This window comes from Naegleria lovaniensis, assembly GCF_003324165.1.
Source record: "Naegleria lovaniensis strain ATCC 30569 chromosome Unknown tig033, whole genome shotgun sequence".
Taxonomy (NCBI): Eukaryota; Heterolobosea; class Eutetramitea; order Acrasida; family Naegleriidae; genus Naegleria; species Naegleria lovaniensis.
Window position 1 is genome coordinate 385,855 of NW_025407854.1, and position 19,880 is coordinate 405,734.

Here is a 19,880-nt window from a genome sequence, read left to right on the forward strand (position 1 = left end):
CATTTGAGGCCTGAACTAGTTGAGAGTCAAAATTGGATGTTACTTTTGAAGTCAAGGTGAGAGTTGACATGTTTTACTGAGAGATTGTTACCTCATTTTCTTGGAATCAAACATGGAATTTGTTTGAAAATGATGAAGTGTTGAAGAAAAGAGAGATCCATTCGGAGTTTATTCTCGGAGATTTTTACAACAAAAAAAATGCCACAACACTCCGTGCATTTTCTCATCGTGTTGCTACTAGTGCTGCTATCCTCATCATCGCCTAGTTTTTTCCTTCTTTCCTCTTCATACGCCACAACCGTTCCCAAATTTTTCAAATGTCCTCTCTACACACTCCAGACCAATCACACCATTTACAAGAGTTTTAATTATTTACATCCGAATTATATTCTGGATCCTACATTGGAAGCAGAATGTGCAGTCATTCCATTGGCATTGGATCCTTCACAACCCTATACTCCGTTCAATCGTATTGAATTATTTGTGAAACGAGTGAAAATTACAAGTGAAAAAAATTCATCTCGAACCTCCAATGATGTGAAACATTTTGAAAAATTAGAGAAGGAATTGAATTCACTTTGGATTTTACCAGGAATCTCTCCGACTTATTCTGTGAATTACAACCATTATCAATCCAACGTTTCTTATCATTCGTATTTTTTGGACTCGTTGTCACCGGCGACTGCAAGTTCAGTGTTTTTTGAACCGTTGTTGGATCGCTTGTCCACATTGATGAAAATTCAACAGCTCCCTTTTCAATATATTTACACGCTGGATCATCGTGGAGTGGGAGCGAGTCAGAGATTGAGTTGCGTCGCGTCACAAGCAGAAACAAATGGATCCATCTCTGGAAAATTTATTGACATTTACAGTGAATTGAAAAATTGTGCTGTATCGAATTCTGATTCAAATTATTTATTTTCATCTGTAAATGCAGCTATTGATGTCGTCTCACTCATGAAAATGTTACATTCGAGCAATGAAGGAATTTTCCTTTATGGAAACTCTTATGGAACTGTGTGGTTGAGTCGATTCATGAGATATCTCGAATTGAATCAAGCCAACGTGATGGATTTAAATATTCGAGGTGTTGTGATGGATGGTGTCATGGCCACTGTGGATTCTTCTTCTGCTACTACATTATTGAAACGTTTCACATTTGACCAAACCATGCTCTATCAAAATGAGGCCCTTGCAAATTATTTGAAATATTGTGACATGCCATCGAGTAACCAAACAAACGTGAAGAAAAATACCTGTCAAGAAAAATTACAACAATTTTATGAGCAAACTGGTCTTACAACTGCCATTTCTCTCCTCCAAAATACCATTCAGTTAATTTATGAAAATGGAACTATGTGTGAACCAATGCTTGATATTATTGACAATGCAGAATATTTCCGACAATTACTGACTCGATTGTTATCGAATGAATATGAACGAGTCCTTATTCCAGCAATTTTATATCGATTGAATCGATGTGATATGGATCTGGATGTCCCAACTCTTCAACGAATTTTCTCATTCATGATCGAAAGAAGAGAAGACAACAAGAATGCATATATGGACTATCCACTTTCACAATCTCCATTATTAGGTTACAATATTATTTATTCTGAAATGTGGACGAAAAATATAACCTTGCACCAAATGGAAATACTTTATAATCAATCGATTGGAGCCACTCGAGATGCTCTCTCCTACAAGACGGCTCTTGATCTTTCACAATGGAAAACCTATGACCTAGATCCTCAATATGACAATGTTGCATTTTCCTCAAACGTGCCAATATTAATGTTGAATGGCGAATTGGATCCATTGACGCCTGTGGAAGGAGCTCGAAATCAATTTTCACACATTCACGGAAACTCGGTCAAGTTCATTGAAATTCCGTTTGGAGCTCATTTCTCACTGTTCAACACACCCATTCAAAATTCAACTCTGGATTGTGGATTACAAATTCTCATCAACTTTCTTTCGCACGCCAATGTTTCTCAACTGAATTTACAATGCCTTCAAGAATTGAGTTTTAACTTTACAGGATCACCTATCGTGAATTTACAATTGGCTGGAGTTTTAAATATTTATGAAGACATGTATGAAGCTCCAGAGCCTCCTCTAGTCTTTAGCATGTTTTTAATGATTGGAATTGTTTTGGCAACCTTTGTCGTTGCATTATGTGCAATTATATTGTTAACCTATGCATTGATTGATCTAAAGATTAGAATGAAAAATCAATTGGCCTATGTTCGCATCAATCAATAAAACAACCAACTCAATTTTCAATCTATCGCACTTGCCCCGACACAAGCCAAATGAAAAAGTTTCAGTGTAAGCACCTTTAGCTCAGCTTGGAAGAGCATTGGCCTACGAAGCCAGGGGTCGCGGGTTCGATCCCCGTGAGGTGTAAACTTTTTAACTGTTTTTCAATAAAATAAAATTTATTAAATTTATTTTCTTCATTAGCTCAATTACACAATCATTAAACAACCCTGTAGCAATTCAAGCAAGAGTGACACTCAACGTTGTTGTCACTCTTAAGAGATCAAGAAATACATAAAAAAAAATGCTTTCACATCAAGATGGTCCCTTTCATCCCGATGTTCTCTCCACCATCTTTTCCTATTTAAAACACGAAACAGTATACGTTCAGATGAGTCTTGTTTGCCAGGAATGGTATCAAGTGATTGAAACCGGTAATTTTATTGGAGAGGAATTTAATTTATATTATGATAAGATCTTTGAGTGTTCCTGTACAAATTTAGATGAAATATTGATGAAAATGAAAAGAAATTCATCATCCAAGGACGATGATTTGGTGAAATTTGCCTTGGACATCAATCAATTTTATTCAACACCATATTTTGACCCCTATTATCCTGAATACGATGGTGGAGAATATCGTTTAATCTGGCGTTTAGCATCATTGGTGTCCAATAGATTTATCAAGTACCTCACGTTTTTACAACACAAGCATGGAGCCATCCAAAGCGTGAAAACAATTAACATGTATGAGATATTATTGTTGAGCAATGTGTTGCAAATTGGTCGCTTGACACACTCTCTTTTTCCTTCTGTGACCATTGTTAGGTGTGCAGTGATGTGTCAATATGACAAGTTGGAAGGTTTCTTATCAGATATTGCTAAAGGGTTTGACAAGTTACAACACGTGTATTTGATTTCTGTTCATGGAGGAAGCGACGACGAGGGTGACAACGACTCAATTCTCCCTACGAATCGCTCTGTGAACCAATCCATTATTACAAATGTTGCAACAAAATACCCACACATTCAGTTTCAACATTTGGAGTTTTCGAAAATAGTATCACATGATCGTGTTGTTGAGTGGCAAGCAACAACAAATTCCTTTCAAAATTCGAACGAATATCAACCCATTGAAATATTTACGTCAGACATTGAATTATTATCGTTTCTCAAAGATGAACCTTGGATCATGTCTTTTCATGCAGCCAATGAGAATATTTTGACTATGGCTATTCGTTTCAAATTTAGAGAGAGTATAAAATTCATACTTTCACAGAACTTGGCCTTACTTACAAGGTCCACATATCCCCTGCTGAACTACCGTGTTTATGAGATGCAGAGTCCACTTGCAGCGGTTTTAACATATACAAGTCCTGAAGACGGAATTATGGATGACATTATTGTTGCATTGCAATCACTGTCGAAAAAGAGCGCAGAATATATTCATGACACGGTCATCAAACTTCTTCCAGCTCATAACAAACGCTCACCTCGTGTAGAACCCTACTCCACCTTGTTCAGCAATTTCATTCCAAATCACACACCCCAAGTGATGAAATACGTTTATGAAACATATGGATTTGACCATTCATTATTTAATTTACTGAAATATCAAACAGGTTATTCATTTACGCATTATATATTACAATACTTTCCTTCATGGTGGCCGTACATGAAGACTTTTGAACCCGAACAAGTGTTTCAAAATTTTGAAGAGCATTCATATTCACTCCTCAAATCCAACCCATTACATGCATTGTGCAATGCTCATTGTAGCATCACGACCTTCCAAGAGATCATGAAAAGTTATTACGACAATCATCTAGAAGTTTTGGAACAGCATTTACAAGGTACTACAATCACAAAACAGACTCCCTTACACACTTTATTGTTCTTGAATTTGCTGGGATTTAGTATTAAAGAGACAACAGAAAAGTTTTGGACGTTGTGGGAGAAGTGTAGTACAAATTTGAGGAAACTACTCTTGATGCAAAATGCAAATGGAGAAACACCATTAGAAGTCTTCATTTCATGTACTCGTTCATGGCATATTCAAGAAAGCGAAGACTTTATTCAGCAACTTGTTTCACAAATGGTATTAGAGAATGAATGGGATGCACTTCAAGTTTTCAGAAAGTTATGCCTTCAAAGAAAATCCTTCTCTCTACTGTATGTGATTACTAGAGCGTTAGAAGGAAGGCAGTTGTTTCCTTTGAAGCCAGACGAAGAGGATGGATATGACTTTTTATTTTGGGTTGCACATCCCTTATCCTCTACCTCCATTAAGCATCAATTTTACTACGTGTTGAAGAGTGGTTTTGTGAATTTTAAGTGTCAATGTCCCAAGACCAATCGAACTCTATTGCATGTGGTGATGCAATCACGTAATAGAGAAATTTTGGTTCCCTTTTTAATACATTTTGGGGTGCAAGTGAATGGAGTAGATTTCAGTGGAAACACATGTCTACATTTAATCGTTGGTCAACAACGTTCGTATTATTATAATCCAGAATATTCCATTACACAGTTGTTGAGAAATTTTGGAGCTGATGTGAATCTTTGTAATTATCGTGGAATATTGCTATGCACACATCTACAACCAAGAGGTACGAAATGGTCGAGCTCGAAAGTTCGACCAGCGTTCATTTGTGATCATTGTTTGCGACACTTTACATCACAGAAAGCATTGCAGAGTCATGAACAAGCAAAGCATGCAGTACCAAAGGACTGAAAAACAATATTTTTGTGGCAACCATCAATGAAAGTCGGGAATTCTTCTCTGTGCTCGAACGAAAAATTTCGTGACCATCTATTTTTGACGACTAGCCGTTACACCAAGCATTTTAAAAATTCAAAAAAAAATGAAGAAAACCCATCATGCTCAACAGTCTCTCCAATTCAAGCCAAAGAAGATGGTATTGCAGCTTCTTCCAAGGACTGAACAACTCTACAAGGAGATTAATGCAAGAGGATTCAATCCGGGAATACAGTAAGTTTTTCATTGCAATAGGGTATCTATTCACTTGAACATCATCCTGATTCAACCTTGAACGAGCCTTCTAGGATCAAATTCAAAGAAACAAAATCAGCGTCGTATGTGGTGCAGTATCTGATGACCCGATGGAGTACCATTCTTGCTGCACTTCAAGTCCAACAAGTGAGAATCTATCCTCGTAAGATCAACTTTGGATGTGCCACTCATTCGGGCTGGGGAATTGAGAGCACTCAACATGCCATGAACAAGGTGAAGCGAGAAGTTGTGGATTTTCATTTACATGGTTCTAATACTACATCAGGTAATGATCGTACACATCAAGAGGAAGGTGCCGATGAGCCTTTCATCATGGAATATGATTTCATATATTATCCTCAACCATCCTTGGTCAATACTGACTTGAAACAAGGTGGTAACAACAATACCATCTCAACAACTACTCAAGTATCGGTTCCTAATCACTCTTGGAGTAAAGGTGCAAGTGGTTTCCTGTCTCCACCTTGCTCCTCTTCACAAAAACCTACCATTCACTCTGTCTTACCTCAAAAGACTACAACAACAACAACTAGTAGTAGTGGTACTTCCACAATGGGATTTATTACATCTTTTGCAGATGTGAGTCATGTATTGGATTCCATGAGAAGTGCTCAACAACAACAGCAATCATCGTTGAGTGCTACTTCCATCAACACCACGACACAATTCCCATCAGTTTTGCCCACCATCAGCAACCAAACACCAATTGCATCACCTTCTAAGAATACCTCGTCACGAAAAAGAAAAACTAAGGAAGAAACAAGTGCTTCCGTGACAGCCAATACTATTGGAACCACAACTCACACCAACTCTTCTCCAAAGAAGAAACGAACCACTAAGAAAAAGAAAACAGAGACTATGAGTACAGTAGAGATTCAGAATAACACTGTCATTCCTAAAGGTACTTCTCAAAACAAGCTTTTCATTACACCTTCCCAAGTTGAGGCAAGTTTAAGTAATTTCCTCAATACTGCCGATATCAATTCTCAATTTTCACAAATTAACAAACTCAACAACATTGAGATTTCCAATTTGAGTGAGCTATTCAACTTGCATTTTGGATCTTCATGTAAAGAACAATCCACTACAAATTTTGGATCATTGTTTGGTAGTGATGGTGAAGGATTCAATATGAATCACCAAAATGCAAATACCTTCAAGTCAACCAACAATCTTGCCTCAACAACATCCTTTGTAAATACCTCCATGACTCCATCCAAATCGTCTTCCAATATTCTTCATATTATTAGTCATAATGACAACTCTTCCCTTTTTGTTAGCTTGAGAGAAAAGTCGACCGGTCCTATTGATGATTCATTGCCCTCACTATTTGCATGATGTCACAAACCTTGGTTCAATAAACTGTTTACAGCTCTTTGATGACAAGAAAGAAATTGTTGTGAATTCAAGTCTGTTCTTTCACTTGATTTCCCTTCATTGGGAATACAAGAATATTAAGAACGGAAGTTGAAGGTTGTTGTGATCAAAAAAAATGCCAATCCAACATTTCCGATTGATTTTGCTAGATTTTTCATCGTCGGAAAAAGAATTTCATTCAATGCTGAGAAACAAATTTCAAGTACAACAATTGGGTCAAAAGAAATGGATTGAAAATAGAGAGCAATGGTTATACAACCCGAATCTCAACTTTGATTTGGGACCATGTTTTATTCCAATTGAATTTATGAATGATAAATCCTTTGTGTTGGATTTTATCAAAAAGTACAAAACTGGTCTCGAGTCTTGCTCTCATTTACTTTTAGAGGATCGATCGTTTGTGCTGGAAGCAATCAAACATGACAAACATCCATCAATTCCAGTCAAGTTTTTTCGAGATTTGGAGTTTATTCGAGAAGCAGTGAAATATACTTCCCTTATTGATGTTTCTTATTATTATCAAGAGCTGACTCAGGAAAGGGAGTTCATGTTGCATCTTTTGAGCCTCAATGCTCGATTCTTCAAACATGGACCTTCTGAATTGAAAAATGATCGAGAAATTGTGCTACAAGTTGTTAAACAATGTGCTTCAATGATAGAATTTGCATCGGACAAAATTAAGAACGATCAGGAAATAGTTTTAGAAGCTGTAAAGCAAGATTGGTCGGTTATAAAACTTGTATCCAAAGAAATGCGCAATAACAAACAAGTGATGTTACAAGTAGTCAGAGGCTATGGTGGAATGTTGATTCATGCATCTGATATGCTGAAAAATGATAGAGAGCTAGTGTTAGAAGCCATTGGAAACTATTCTCTTGCATTTAAATTTGCATCCTATGACCTGCAATTTGACAGAACCTTTGTTGTAGATGCCGTTTCACGAAATGGAGATGTATATTCACATGTATCAGAAGATTTTATTCATGACACTGAGATTATTTTCAAAGCATTGAGCACTGGTAGTGATATATTGTCAAGAATTCCTAACAGTATTAAGAATGACATTGAATTTTTATTAGAGGCATGTCATTGTACAGGATTGGCTCTGAAATATTTACCTGATCAATTTAAGAGTGACCGAAAGTTTGTGTTTCCCATTATTCAACGATATGGAAATGCGTTAGAGTATGTTTCACATGAACTGCAACGAGATAGAGAGTTGGTTTTTATGGCTGTCAAACAAAATGGTTCACTCGTGCAGTTTACTTCGACAGAGCTTCAGGCTGATAAAGAAATTGCTTTTGCAGCAGTTCAAAACAACCCATATGTCATAGAATATATTCCTCCAGAAGTGGATTTTTACAAAGACCTCGCATTGCTGGCAATTGAGAGAGATGTTGATTCATATAAATACATTTCTAAGAAATGGCAAAGAGATAGGAACATTTTGAATCAACTAGTCACTTTGCCTGCTTTCAGATTAATTCTAGTTGAAGACATTTTAGACGAAATAGAGAGCATGAGCGAATTTTTATTGGACGCCATAGCAGCGAATAACATTTATATTCTTTTTGATGCTCCATCTGCGTTACTGAGAGATCGAGAATTTATATTACAAGCTGTGAAAAGAAATGCTCTAGTTTTACAGTATGTAGAAGACGATTTGCGAAACGATTCAGAAATTATTTTAGAAGCACTATTAAGGCATGGTTATGTCGAACAGTACAATGAATGGCAATTCAAGATGCGAATGCAACATTGTTATTTGGATTGCTATCTCGCTCAATAGTTGGATGGATGTTAACTCCAAGTTTATCGACATGGAAATTTCTACTTGGAGCAGTGGATATTATTCTACTATGGAACCAATTTTCGTTTTTGGTGGAAGCAAAATTGAGATTGGATTCTCTCTCACACACAAAAAAATGAAACGAAATGTTTTCAAGCCCTTTCTGTCATCCGCATTGACAGCAGTTTCAGCACGCAATTGTGAATCCATCATGGTTGTTCGTTTCAAGTTCATGAAGGCAAGCTTGACACGAGGAGGTGGTGGTGGTTTGAAAAATCTCCTTTCGAATCATCATCATGGACCTATACGAGCCTTTCATTCCTCTCCTTTCATCCTCAAGCAAGAAATTGATATCAATCATGACAAACTTGATGAACAAGCACAAACATCATCCTCCGATCAAATTCAAACTGCACTACAAGCTGGTAATCTATTAGAAGAACAGTTTCAACAAATGATCAACCTAATAGAAACATCAAAACTCTCCAAAAACCATACCAAGATGGAAATCTCAAATGAGCTTGTTCAATTCGTTCGTTCGGTTAATAGTAGTGCCCATACCATTCATGCTGCTCTCGGACAAGATCCGAAATTATTCTTTGGCTCTTCTGTTGGAATGAGGGCCCATTTGCTTCATCGAGAACTTCACTTGATTTTTCTAAAAGCACTCTTTCAAGAATGGTTTGATTTGCAAGCATTGAAATCATTCTTTGTTGGTCTTGAACCTTCTACTGGACTTCTTTACAAGTATCCAAAATCCACTCCTCAGAAACAACAACACTCATATGAAACATCAGAAAGTACGACCATTCCATTCAAGGACGATACACACTTTTTGTGCACTGTTTGGGATGCTCAATTGACACTTGCTGCTGCACCTTCTGAATTTGGCAACAAGAGAGTATTCACTCGAGAGGTCCTCATTGCGAATTTCTATTGGTTATTCACTCGATTGAAAGACATACCACTAGATAAACAGAATCTATTCGATTATGCGAAACTTGTGATGGACGGTTACAAAGCAACAAAGGAATTTTATGTGAAAGGAGTGAACAAGGATGTGGATTACTCAAAAACAATTACCCATGACGCTGAGGAAAATGCATTTTCATTCACGAGAAGAACTTTCAGTGAAGATGAATTCGATTGGTTTGAAGATTTGGAAACAAATTTGCCTTTGCATTTGGGAGCTTGTTTTAAGACCATTGAAATCATCGCTCGCATCAAGAAGTATGGAGACCATACTCAAATGTTGGCAGATTTAGATGAGTGTTTGAAAATCAATCCAAATAATCCCTATATTTTATACTTGAAAGGTTCTCTCTGTAGACATTTGTTGAAAACCCCAACAACACATTTAACTGTTAATTATTATTATCAAGTAGGAATTGAAAGTTGCAATGCTGCATTGAACATTTTGAAAAATCAAGTGAATATTCATTTCACATCTGCGTCTCCACATCTTGATCGTTTATCAAAAACTCGATTTGACACTGAGGACGACAGTCTCGACTCCAACGACGATGAGGAATATAACGAAGCACCCATTCCAGATCTCAAATTCACACCAATTCTCTTTTTGAGGTCAACCATTCACAATGAGGTGGCTTCTGACCCGAAACTAATACCTGCGCTCAAATTACAATATGCAACGCATGCCTTGAACGATTTGAAACAAACGGAGAGATTTTCTAGAATGCCAAATGAATACAGTTTTCTGATCAACAAAGGACAAACCTACTACTTTTTACGACAATTTGACAAGGCATTGATGGCCTTTGCTGCCATTGAAAAATTTGAAACTATTCTCACTCCATCGTCCATGATTCATGCAATTTGCTCCTCTGTGAACTGCATGATTGAATTAGGCCACGCTCAACTGTGTCTTGAAAAATTGGAGGAATATATTGTGAAATACAATCACCATCCTGCATTGGTTGCACACAAATTGGATTGCTATCGAGTATCATGTCGATCCAAAGATGACTTGAAAAAGATTTTACCAATGTTTCAAGAATTTGCAGATTCGTTGAAAAATATTTCTCAAAAAGATCCTCACAGTTTCATAAAATACTATCCAGAGACATTAAGATTCATTGAAACACTGCAAAAGGCCATTGATGATCCATTAACTCCAGAGAGATGGTAATTATAATTATAATTTGTCGAATGCGTATTAATATATATAGACCTTAGTGATGGTGAGACAAAGGATAACAACAAAAATAATAGAGGGTAATTATGATTTATTATAATTCTTACAATGTTGGACATGACTTGAACAACAGTTCGATCCGACAAAGTTGTTGTGTCACATTTTTTAAACTCGATGGAAAACATCTTCTTGCTTAGCATTTCACCAACACCACATACATGCATTGAACTAGCTCTATATCAAGTATCCCATACTATTTCAATGCTTGGCTGTTGTTCTTCATATATATGCTCCTCCAGCGGCAGAAATCAATCATTACACTCTTTGTTCTTTGTGAAATTGTAGATTGTGGGTTTAATCATGACTCACCACGACTGGAGGATTGCAAAGATTTAGTGAATATCCAAAATATCTCTCATGCATGAGAAAACTTTTATGACAGTAAATAGATTTGTTATTAAATAATAATATTTACATCAGATGTGTGCAACCTGTTAAGGGAAAAGTGACTCTCAACATATGTGGTCATACAATCTCTCTGAATAGATACAATCCATAGTGGTAGTCTCTGTCACAATTACGATGGTATTTGTTTTGTATTTGTGGTTCATTGTCTTGTAAGCTTGTTTCAAAACATTTGCCACTTGTGTGTTTGGAACAAAGATATGCAAAATATGTTTTTCCCAATGATCTTGTTTTTGAACGTTTTGGTTAGCCCAAATAATTCCACCCAACTTTTTCTTCAACAAATGGATGCCATCCTCAATAGTGAATTCAGCAAACATGCCATTATCTTGCTCTGTAGGTCTCTTGTATTTGAAGGCACGTGTGACAGAGATTCCAACCTTCTTACCGTTAATAACCATCAAAAAATCTGTCTTTTTGCTTCCATCATGTATGTATGCAATTTCCATCTCGGTCTTGATCAACGCGGCATCAAACAAACGAGTAATAATCTCACAAGACATAACCTCAGAGAAAACAGAGCATCCGCCAGCATTCTCTTCTTCACAAACTCTCTTTGAGCCCACTCCAATTTGTTTGGTAATCATTTCAAACATTTGCTTATTGAACTGAACATCCGTATTGTATTGAGCTGCCTTTTTCTGATCTGTTGGATACACTCTGTGTGCAATAAATGCAGGTTTAAATACATTGTCCAAGGCTTGATAGAATTTGTGATAAAAGTTCATATAATTCGTTTCCATAATAAAGTCCTCTCTAACTTTGATAATGTCATTAGGTCTTGTTTTCTTATGGTTTTTCGTCTTGCACTTTTGAATCACTTCATGCTGTGGAGAATGATTGATAGGCTCATTCTGAAACTGATGTTCAGTCCTGCAAAAGACACGTCGACCATGAGGACAATAAAAGTCTCGTACTCTTTGTGGTGGTATCGGACGTGGAGCTTGACAGACGTTTGGAAAGATGTTGTTTAAAGCAACAACTGGAATGCCACTTGTTGTTTCTTCCGTGAAGAAGATGGCACTGCTCATGATGGTCTTGTCTTGTAATAATATCCACCTCTCTTTGGCACGGATGTTGATTTACATGAATGCCAGCTTGTTGTTGATAGCAATGAGCATCATCATCGTGGAAGCCTTGAAAGACTCTGATTTGATCATGTCCGGGAATGGCTTGATGAGGCTGGCGCTGATGGAAAAAGTCTATTTCAAAGGCTTGTTCATGATAATCATCCTGAGGATGGTGAGGAATGATCATTTGGTTGTTGTTGTTGTATTGAATGAATGGATGTTGTTGTTGTTGGAACATTCTAATGGTTTAGAGGATCAATATATGATTGAATGAGTTGTTGTTGTTGTTGTTGAATAAAATCAAACGATAACAGTTGGGCGATGAATCACTCGGGAAAGTGAGCTTGAATGGTTGTGGTTTTGTTGAGAGCGTGCGAGGAGCAGCAACGAATAATGAAAATTTTTTCGAAATTTTGATTTTGCAGTTTTATTTTTGGTGACTGAATGGGCGAGAACAAGGAACTGCGTTGAAAAACAAAAAACAAAAGTGACCAATGTTGACACTTGAATCCATTCTGCTCTGTTGGAAAAATTGGAAGAAACGAAATCACGAATTTTCTATAATCACAATCTCCAATTTACACATACAACGTGTTTGGTAATTCTGAATCATTTCTCAATTGATAAACTTCTTCTCTATGATTTCGATGCCACTTTTTATGATTCTTTGCATTCGGATATTCAAAATATTCCTTCCTTGATTTCTCTTCCCAGTAGTGATCCCTATCTCGTGCCCATTTCTCTTCGAGAATGAATAATTTCTTTTCTGCAGTTTTTACTCCTATGGATGAGTGGTGACACATTTCGGAATTGGTTTTTTCAAATTGCTTTCTTCGTTTCACTCTTGAGGTGGATGATTTTGTGGTTGTTGTTGGTGAAGTTGTTGCTTCGGAAGGGAGTGGCATGGGAGTGATGGATTTGACTTTTCCAATTCGAAGACCCCATCTTCTGATTTTACATCTTGAACGATGTCCACACATGTTTTTATTGGTATTACTGTTATTGAGTTGTTGTTTTTTTGTTGAGTAAAAGTTCTCAATTTCTTGTGGTCAAGTTTTAATGCAAGTTCCAAGTTATTTTTAAAAAATAATTTGAACTTGGAAAACAAGTTGGAGATTGATGGGATTTCGTTAAAATCTAAGGAAATGAAAATGGCTTAAATGCAACAATATCTATCGTCAGTGAATGAAACAGTTGTCACATGTCCAAGAGAAAAAAAATTATAAACAACAACATGACGGAAATTGTTATCAAAACCTTTGATGGCCGGTCCTTTTCATTGAATATCGAGAGCAATGATACGGTTGAAAATTTGAAATTGAAAATCCAAGACAACATTCATTTGCCTCCCGATGAACAATTTCTCGTTCACTCCGGCAAGGTCATGAGAGAGATGGGAAAAACCATGTCAGAGCTTGACATTCGTTCGGAAGCAGTGATTCATGTTTTACGAAAATCAGGACATATTTAATTCATGATTTAATTATTAATAATTATTCTATTAAAACAAGTTCATTAAATTGTAACAACAAAATTACTAAACCCCTGCACACATGCAACTCTTTATCAAAACTTTGGTTGGAAAAGCTCTCACTATTGAAGTGGAGCCGAATGATACTGTTGAAACTATAAAATTGAAATTACACGATCAGGAAGGTATTCCTCCCGATCAACAGACTTTGATCTTTGCCAGAACAGTATTGGAAGAAATGGGCAATACCATTTCGGAATGTAAGATTCAAAAGGAATCAACGATACATTTGGTGATAGGATATAGGAATGGGTGATTTGAACATGACCTTTTATCATTTCATAACCGATAAGCCATGATCATGATTTTTCAAGTAAAATAGTTTGAAGAAATTCCTTAAAAAAGAAAATGGGAAATTGTGGAGAAATACAAGGTTTGGAGGATTCAGTTGTTTTGAACAATTACCTTCTCGATGTAAATGCATTCCAAGTCCTTTCAATTCAAAACTTCATTCCGACTAGTCCAATAAATTGTCGTACCTTGCTGTCACCAATCAACACAAAAAAATGAAAAATCACACCACAAATGAAACGACCAGTAAACATGCCAATCTCCCTCAACATTCCAACAACGAGACATCAACAGTTGGTGCCACTTCACTTCCATCATCCTCATTGACTCTTTCCGACCATAACAATCCAAACACAAACGTAACCAAAACAACAACAACAACAACAGAACACGTAATTTCCAATCCACAACACACCATTTCATCATCCAATATTACTCATGGCACTTCCAATAGTTCAAATGTTGTTCCTCCCAAACGAGAGCTCTCACATCGATTATTACCTCTTCCAACACCACCCTCTCAAAAACAACAACAACAACCTCATTCTTCTCATCCATCGCATCAAGTAGTGACATCCTCATCGACTTCGTTTCACTTCTCATCCGATGATGAAAATACCAATCCAACAATTACCAAATCCGATTCCGAAGATAAATACAAAAAGACGGATCACGAGATGAGAAAGGTCCAATCAGCTCGAAATTCATCAGCTGGTACTTTGTTGAATTCCTTGATTCATCCAACTCATGCAACAACTCTTGGAGAACAAAATAATTCTAAAAAAGAAAATCAGTTACAAAACAAAGCCTCCTCGTCTGCTTCTACGTCCAGTAAATTTGAACAACATCAAAATCCGATTGGGAGTGCTGTTGCAACAGGAGTTCATAAGAGTATCAAGAATCTTGGGGAGGCTTTGCACGCCTATCATTTTGAAATTGTAAAAGTAGAGAATATTGGAAAAAAGTTGTTACATCTTCGTAATCATCATCACAATAAGAATAATAGTAATACAGATCATCATCATACAATGACCAATAATAGTAACACTTTGACGACAACTGTTTCAACAACAAATCATACGGTGGTTGGAACGAGTGAAAATGTAAATAATATCTCGACCGAGAATAATGTTTCAACAACAACTACAACAACAGCAACGAACTCCCCGAGAGGTACTAATACAGAGACTATTTCCATCAAAATTGAACCTCATAACGAACAGCAGTCATGTACTGTACCAGTAGTATCATCACCTTCCCAACAACAGGTATCATCGTCCTCTACCAATAATAACAATTCTTCCACGACTGCTGCTCTGACCTCAACCAACTCCACCACCAAAGAATCACCACCACAACCAGCATTATCCCCTCATTCACCTCCAACGCTCACCTCTCCCTCTCCTCGCACCATGAGAAAACATTCTTCCATGAGAGATGATATTGTTTCTGCGTTTGTCAAAGGTCCTCATTCCGAAGATTTTGATTTAGCTCAATTCTCTTCCATTGTCAACAATGATTCAATCTCACAACAGGCACTTACAACCTCATCAGCAAGCACTCCACGATCATTGCCTTCATCCTCTAATTCATTTCTACCCTCTCATCAACATCATGAAATCAAATATTCTCTGCTCATGACAAAGAGTGAAAGCCTTTGTATGGATTGTAAAAATATTAATTGTAAATGTGTATTGATTAGCGTGCCAACTTCATGTATACCAGGCCAAGAACAAGATGAACAAAATACGATGGTCGCATTTGAAATGGTAGGAACCGTGTTGTTGACAACGAGTCGAATTTTGTTTTTAATTGACGAGGACTCTGCCGTAGAGGCATCATCTCCAGAATCACAAAATTTACAAAAGATTATTGAGATATTATTGTCCAATGTTGAATATATTGAAAAGAATACTGAAAAAGAGCGATCCATGTGTATTGTTGAAAAATCACCAATGAATCCACGAGAAGGAGATATGGACCCTCCACCAATTAAATTCATCAAGAAGTATGAATTTTTTGGGTTCGAAAGTCACACAACATTCCAGCGAGCATTTAAAACATTTAATGACATGCTAAACGTGATACGAACAATGGAGTCTGAAACAACACTGGAAGGAACAACAAGTGTTGAAACTAATAATTTATCTAATGATGGAGGAAATAGAAAAGCAACCCCATCATCCAATACTTTCAACGACGCTTCTGAAAAGAAGCTAAGCGTGACCACATCTAAACGAGAACGGTACACTAGAAAACGAGTTTCAGTGGCTAATACTTTCCATGATCTTCCTTCAAATTATTCCATAGGTAGCAATGTTCGAAAATTTTTGAGCCCTCTCGAAGAGGCCCTTACCAATAATTTTTCAATGGTTGATCGAAAACTTTTAACACCACCCTCAAAAAAGACTGTTGCCTTGGCCGAAACTAAACACAGACGCTCACTTTCATTGAGCTCTCCAGTTGTGTATGAAGCTGGTGCTTCCAAAGCGGGTACAACTTCATCGAATAAGCCTGGTGGCTCCTCAATTTCAGAGTCAGGAGATGACGATAAGAGGACAGTCATCTCAGAGGGTGCAGTCAGCATAGGAGGAGGCGCAGAATCATCAGCAGATGAAGCTGAATCAAAACGAAGATCTAAAAAACGAGAAAAGAGACAATCATTAGCAATTCCTACACTTGTTGTGGACCCTCCTTCACAAGAATTCGACGATCAATTCGATGGTATGGTTGACGAGGTTGCTCACTTTGCCGACGACGTTCCTTCAATTGAACCCAATGATATTTTCGCAGTGGCAGACCAAAAATCCTCACAAGTCAAAATGAAGGAAGTGGTAAGCAAAAAATTTATGGGAATTTCAGCAGAAGAGCTCTTCCAAGCATGTTTTTCGAATGCATCCACTTTTCTTGTTAAAGTACACGAAAAATTAGGAGACACTGGAGTTGAGCTCTATGATTGGGTCGATTTCCAATATGGTGCACCAACTGTGAGAGGAATAACGTACAAAATTGGAGGATCGTCACCCAATCATTTCAGTTCATTTACACAGACGGCAATTCGAGTTTTGGAAACTCAGAGAGTTGTCCTAGCAAAGAACACCTCGAAAGACAAACCCATGTCATACTTTATACTATTTACATCGGCAGCAACACAAGACATGGCTAACAATCAAATGTTCCAATTTGATGTCAAATACATTGTGAAGGATACAAAACCGCTCAATTTACTTATGAACAAGGAATGTGAAATTGAGATTTGTGCAGGTACACAATGTAAGGGAGGAAGTATATTTTGGAGAAGCAAATCCACAGAGTCTAGCGTCATGAAAGCCATCAAAAATCGTCTCATGGTCGAGTTGGATTTAATGAATGAGACAGTTGAAGCAATTGTAAATGCAAAGAAAAATGCTCTATCCGAGCAACGTTTGAAATCTTGGGAAGCTTCCGTCATGTCCACCATTTCATCCCTTGATGGAGGCTTTCCCAAGGAAATGCCTTCCTTAAACAATTTGTTGCCACCTCCATTGTGTGTAGAATCTTCTCCACCTCCTTCACCTCGTGACGGTGATGGAGACATGTCAGAAAGCTTGGCAACCAACGAAGATGAAGATGAACTAACTTGCGGCTCAACCACTTCGGCTGTTCCCAACACACCTCATAGTGAATTCAGTGGCGGAGAAAATGAAAGCTCTTCACAGAGAAGAGTGAAAGTGGTTGGATTTTCCTCAACGTCGCATCTTACTGTGCTACCTCCACCACGTATTAGTGTGGCGAGCCCATCAACACCAACACTATTTCCTCCTGGCAGCAATAATGAAGGATCCAATTTGGTACGTGTTCGAAAAACGAGCTTGTTGGATACCTCTCCAACATTTGCCAATAATTTTGTCGTACCGACCACAAGTGAAGCTCAACACACTGTAGAAGGTGAGGCGAAACAATCCAATGAGATTACTTGTATTGACTCTTCTGTTACAAATGGTACTTCATCGAATATGGAAATGCATTCATCTCTGACCATCACAGATATGAGACCAGATCAAATCAAACAACTAGATCCAATTTTATTATTATTATGGGAATTATTGATCTCCATGTGCAAGTCTATTTTCAACGTCCTTTCTACAGTTTTTGAATATGCAGTGAATTACTTCTTGGAACCAGTCTTGACATTTTCATGGAATTTTAAAGATATTGTTTCTGGTGTGATTATTGTATTTCTGATACTTGTATTCATGTATGGAAATCATTCTATAACAAACCGAGTTAATAATTTAGCCATGGAAACAGGACAGATTCATAAGGAATTGAAGAACAAATTTATTCTTGCTAGGAACATGGTTCACAGAATTCAAGATTCAAGTCACATGAATTCTACACAATTGCAATCGAGTTTGCGCGATATTATGAAAGATTATTTAGTGGAGCACAGAAAGCTTTCTCGTAAGGTAGAACAGCATGATTTGATGAAATCGTTGAGAGACTTTAGGGCCAAGCTCAAAGAAAATGTAAAGCGCTGAAAAAATAAATTTATGTTTGCGAGTCGAGTTATTTAAGGCAAACAATGGTAGTCACATGTCGTTCACATCGACCAATTTTTGCATTGGGACACATATTTCCTTCAATTTCAGAGCAAGAATCAGAGCATGTATTCTGAGGAAACCATTGTTAAAAACAGCAAGAGTTATACGAAAGCATGTCATAATTATTAGCTGCAAGTCAAAGTCAACTTACAAACAAGGTTGGATATCCCTTAATGAAGGTAGTGGCGCTTCCGCCGCCGTCTAAATTGACAGCGTTTTGAAATCCAAGGAACAATAAAAGATCTGTCATTTCATAAACATTGAGGCCTAACTTTTGAGGCTCGTATCCGTTCACCTGTAGAATCATTAAATTTCCATTAATGTCATTTCCAATAGCCACACGAGGTGCAGCCAAGTCACAGAATGCTTGGCTTGTTTTCTCAATTTTGATCGATTCATTAACAAATGACTTGCCTTCTCTTACAAGCCATAATGCTCCCTAACATTTGAACGCGATAAAAAATTATTCATACACATGTATCATGTCAATTGTTCGTGGATGAGCAATAAATGAGCTCAGTTGCCTTTGAAAAAAATACCACACACAACTACACCTACCTGAACCAATTGAGTTGGTTTCAATTTTGTAAGTTCAGTATCATTCACATATCCATACAAATATTGAGGGTGATCTGCATGGTCGATAAATCCAAATACAGCATTATGACCTGAAGCAGTGTTTAAAACCTTTCCATTCGAAATGACTCTTCCAATACAGTAACCATGAGGAACATCAAAAAATCCTGCATTTGTGGCCACAAGACAATCATTTTGTTTGGCTGTTGTGCTTGTTCGTTCTTTACATGGATCCTCAGTACTATCCTCGTGAAGCGACGATTGGAAAATATTTGTCAATTTGCTTGGTTGACAACATCTGCCATACGGAGCAATGATTTGGAAATGTCCATCATTCACCACTTTAACCCGTAATAAATTTCCACTCACTTTCCGATTCTTGATGAATGGAAACGTTTCATTCTTCAATTCATAATGTGAATACGAAAGAGGAGTATTCTGTTGAGAGTACACAGAGGATACCAGCAAGTAATTAGAATCAACACCATCATTTGTTTGGCTCCATATGGAGCTACCCTGTTTCAATCGGAATGATGAATTCATTTCATGTTCAAATCCATAGGGATGACTCGAGTGATCCATTCGATGAATCATTGTATGTTCATTCTCCATTGTTATGGCGGAGCAACAAGAAAATATGCCAAGCAGTAGCAGTGTCCCTATCGCTACTACTAACCGTGCAACTCTCATCATTTTTTTTGTAATCTTTTTCTATGCGAATTTCTTCCAAAGTTGTTTCCTTCTTCA

The 19,880-nt window shown here is 37.2% G+C and overlaps 9 protein-coding genes across 9 annotated transcripts; 6 read left to right on the top strand and 3 right to left on the bottom strand.

The window, feature by feature from the left end:
• Positions 1-198: 198 nt before the first annotated feature.
• On the top strand, positions 199-2,265 carry C9374_008262 (uncharacterized protein; the record flags this gene model as incomplete). Its single annotated transcript, XM_044698319.1, has 1 exon — positions 199-2,265. The coding sequence occupies one exon, from the start codon at positions 199-201 to the stop codon at positions 2,263-2,265; it is 2,067 nt and encodes a 688-aa protein (XP_044545885.1).
• Positions 2,266-2,566: 301 nt separating this feature from the next.
• On the top strand, positions 2,567-4,996 carry C9374_008263 (uncharacterized protein; the record flags this gene model as incomplete). Its single annotated transcript, XM_044698320.1, has 1 exon — positions 2,567-4,996. The coding sequence occupies one exon, from the start codon at positions 2,567-2,569 to the stop codon at positions 4,994-4,996; it is 2,430 nt and encodes an 809-aa protein (XP_044545886.1).
• A 130-nt stretch (positions 4,997-5,126) lies between these two features.
• On the top strand, positions 5,127-6,634 carry C9374_008264 (uncharacterized protein; the record flags this gene model as incomplete). Its single annotated transcript, XM_044698321.1, has 2 exons — positions 5,127-5,254; positions 5,329-6,634. 2 exons carry the CDS (start codon positions 5,127-5,129, stop codon positions 6,632-6,634), a joined length of 1,434 nt encoding a protein of 477 aa, XP_044545887.1.
• Positions 6,635-6,788: 154 nt separating this feature from the next.
• C9374_008265 (uncharacterized protein) lies at positions 6,789-8,462 on the top strand (the record flags this gene model as incomplete). Its single annotated transcript, XM_044698322.1, has 1 exon — positions 6,789-8,462. One exon carries the CDS (start codon positions 6,789-6,791, stop codon positions 8,460-8,462), a length of 1,674 nt encoding a protein of 557 aa, XP_044545888.1.
• A 136-nt stretch (positions 8,463-8,598) lies between these two features.
• C9374_008266 (uncharacterized protein) lies at positions 8,599-10,611 on the top strand (the record flags this gene model as incomplete). Its single annotated transcript, XM_044698323.1, has 1 exon — positions 8,599-10,611. One exon carries the CDS (start codon positions 8,599-8,601, stop codon positions 10,609-10,611), a length of 2,013 nt encoding a protein of 670 aa, XP_044545889.1.
• Positions 10,612-11,129: 518 nt separating this feature from the next.
• C9374_008267 (uncharacterized protein) lies at positions 11,130-12,113 on the bottom strand (the record flags this gene model as incomplete). Its single annotated transcript, XM_044698324.1, has 1 exon — positions 11,130-12,113. One exon carries the CDS (start codon positions 12,111-12,113, stop codon positions 11,130-11,132), a length of 984 nt encoding a protein of 327 aa, XP_044545890.1.
• A 617-nt stretch (positions 12,114-12,730) lies between these two features.
• On the bottom strand, positions 12,731-13,132 carry C9374_008268 (uncharacterized protein; the record flags this gene model as incomplete). Its single annotated transcript, XM_044698325.1, has 1 exon — positions 12,731-13,132. One exon carries the CDS (start codon positions 13,130-13,132, stop codon positions 12,731-12,733), a length of 402 nt encoding a protein of 133 aa, XP_044545891.1.
• Positions 13,133-14,189: 1,057 nt separating this feature from the next.
• C9374_008269 (uncharacterized protein) lies at positions 14,190-18,494 on the top strand (the record flags this gene model as incomplete). The annotated part of the gene is made up of 1 exon (XM_044698326.1): positions 14,190-18,494. One exon carries the CDS (start codon positions 14,190-14,192, stop codon positions 18,492-18,494), a length of 4,305 nt encoding a protein of 1,434 aa, XP_044545892.1.
• Positions 18,495-18,522: 28 nt separating this feature from the next.
• C9374_008270 (uncharacterized protein) lies at positions 18,523-19,745 on the bottom strand (the record flags this gene model as incomplete). Its single annotated transcript, XM_044698328.1, has 3 exons — positions 18,523-18,627; positions 18,709-18,996; positions 19,116-19,745. The coding sequence occupies 3 exons, from the start codon at positions 19,743-19,745 to the stop codon at positions 18,523-18,525; spliced, it is 1,023 nt and encodes a 340-aa protein (XP_044545893.1).
• Between the last annotated feature and the right edge of the window lie 135 nt (positions 19,746-19,880).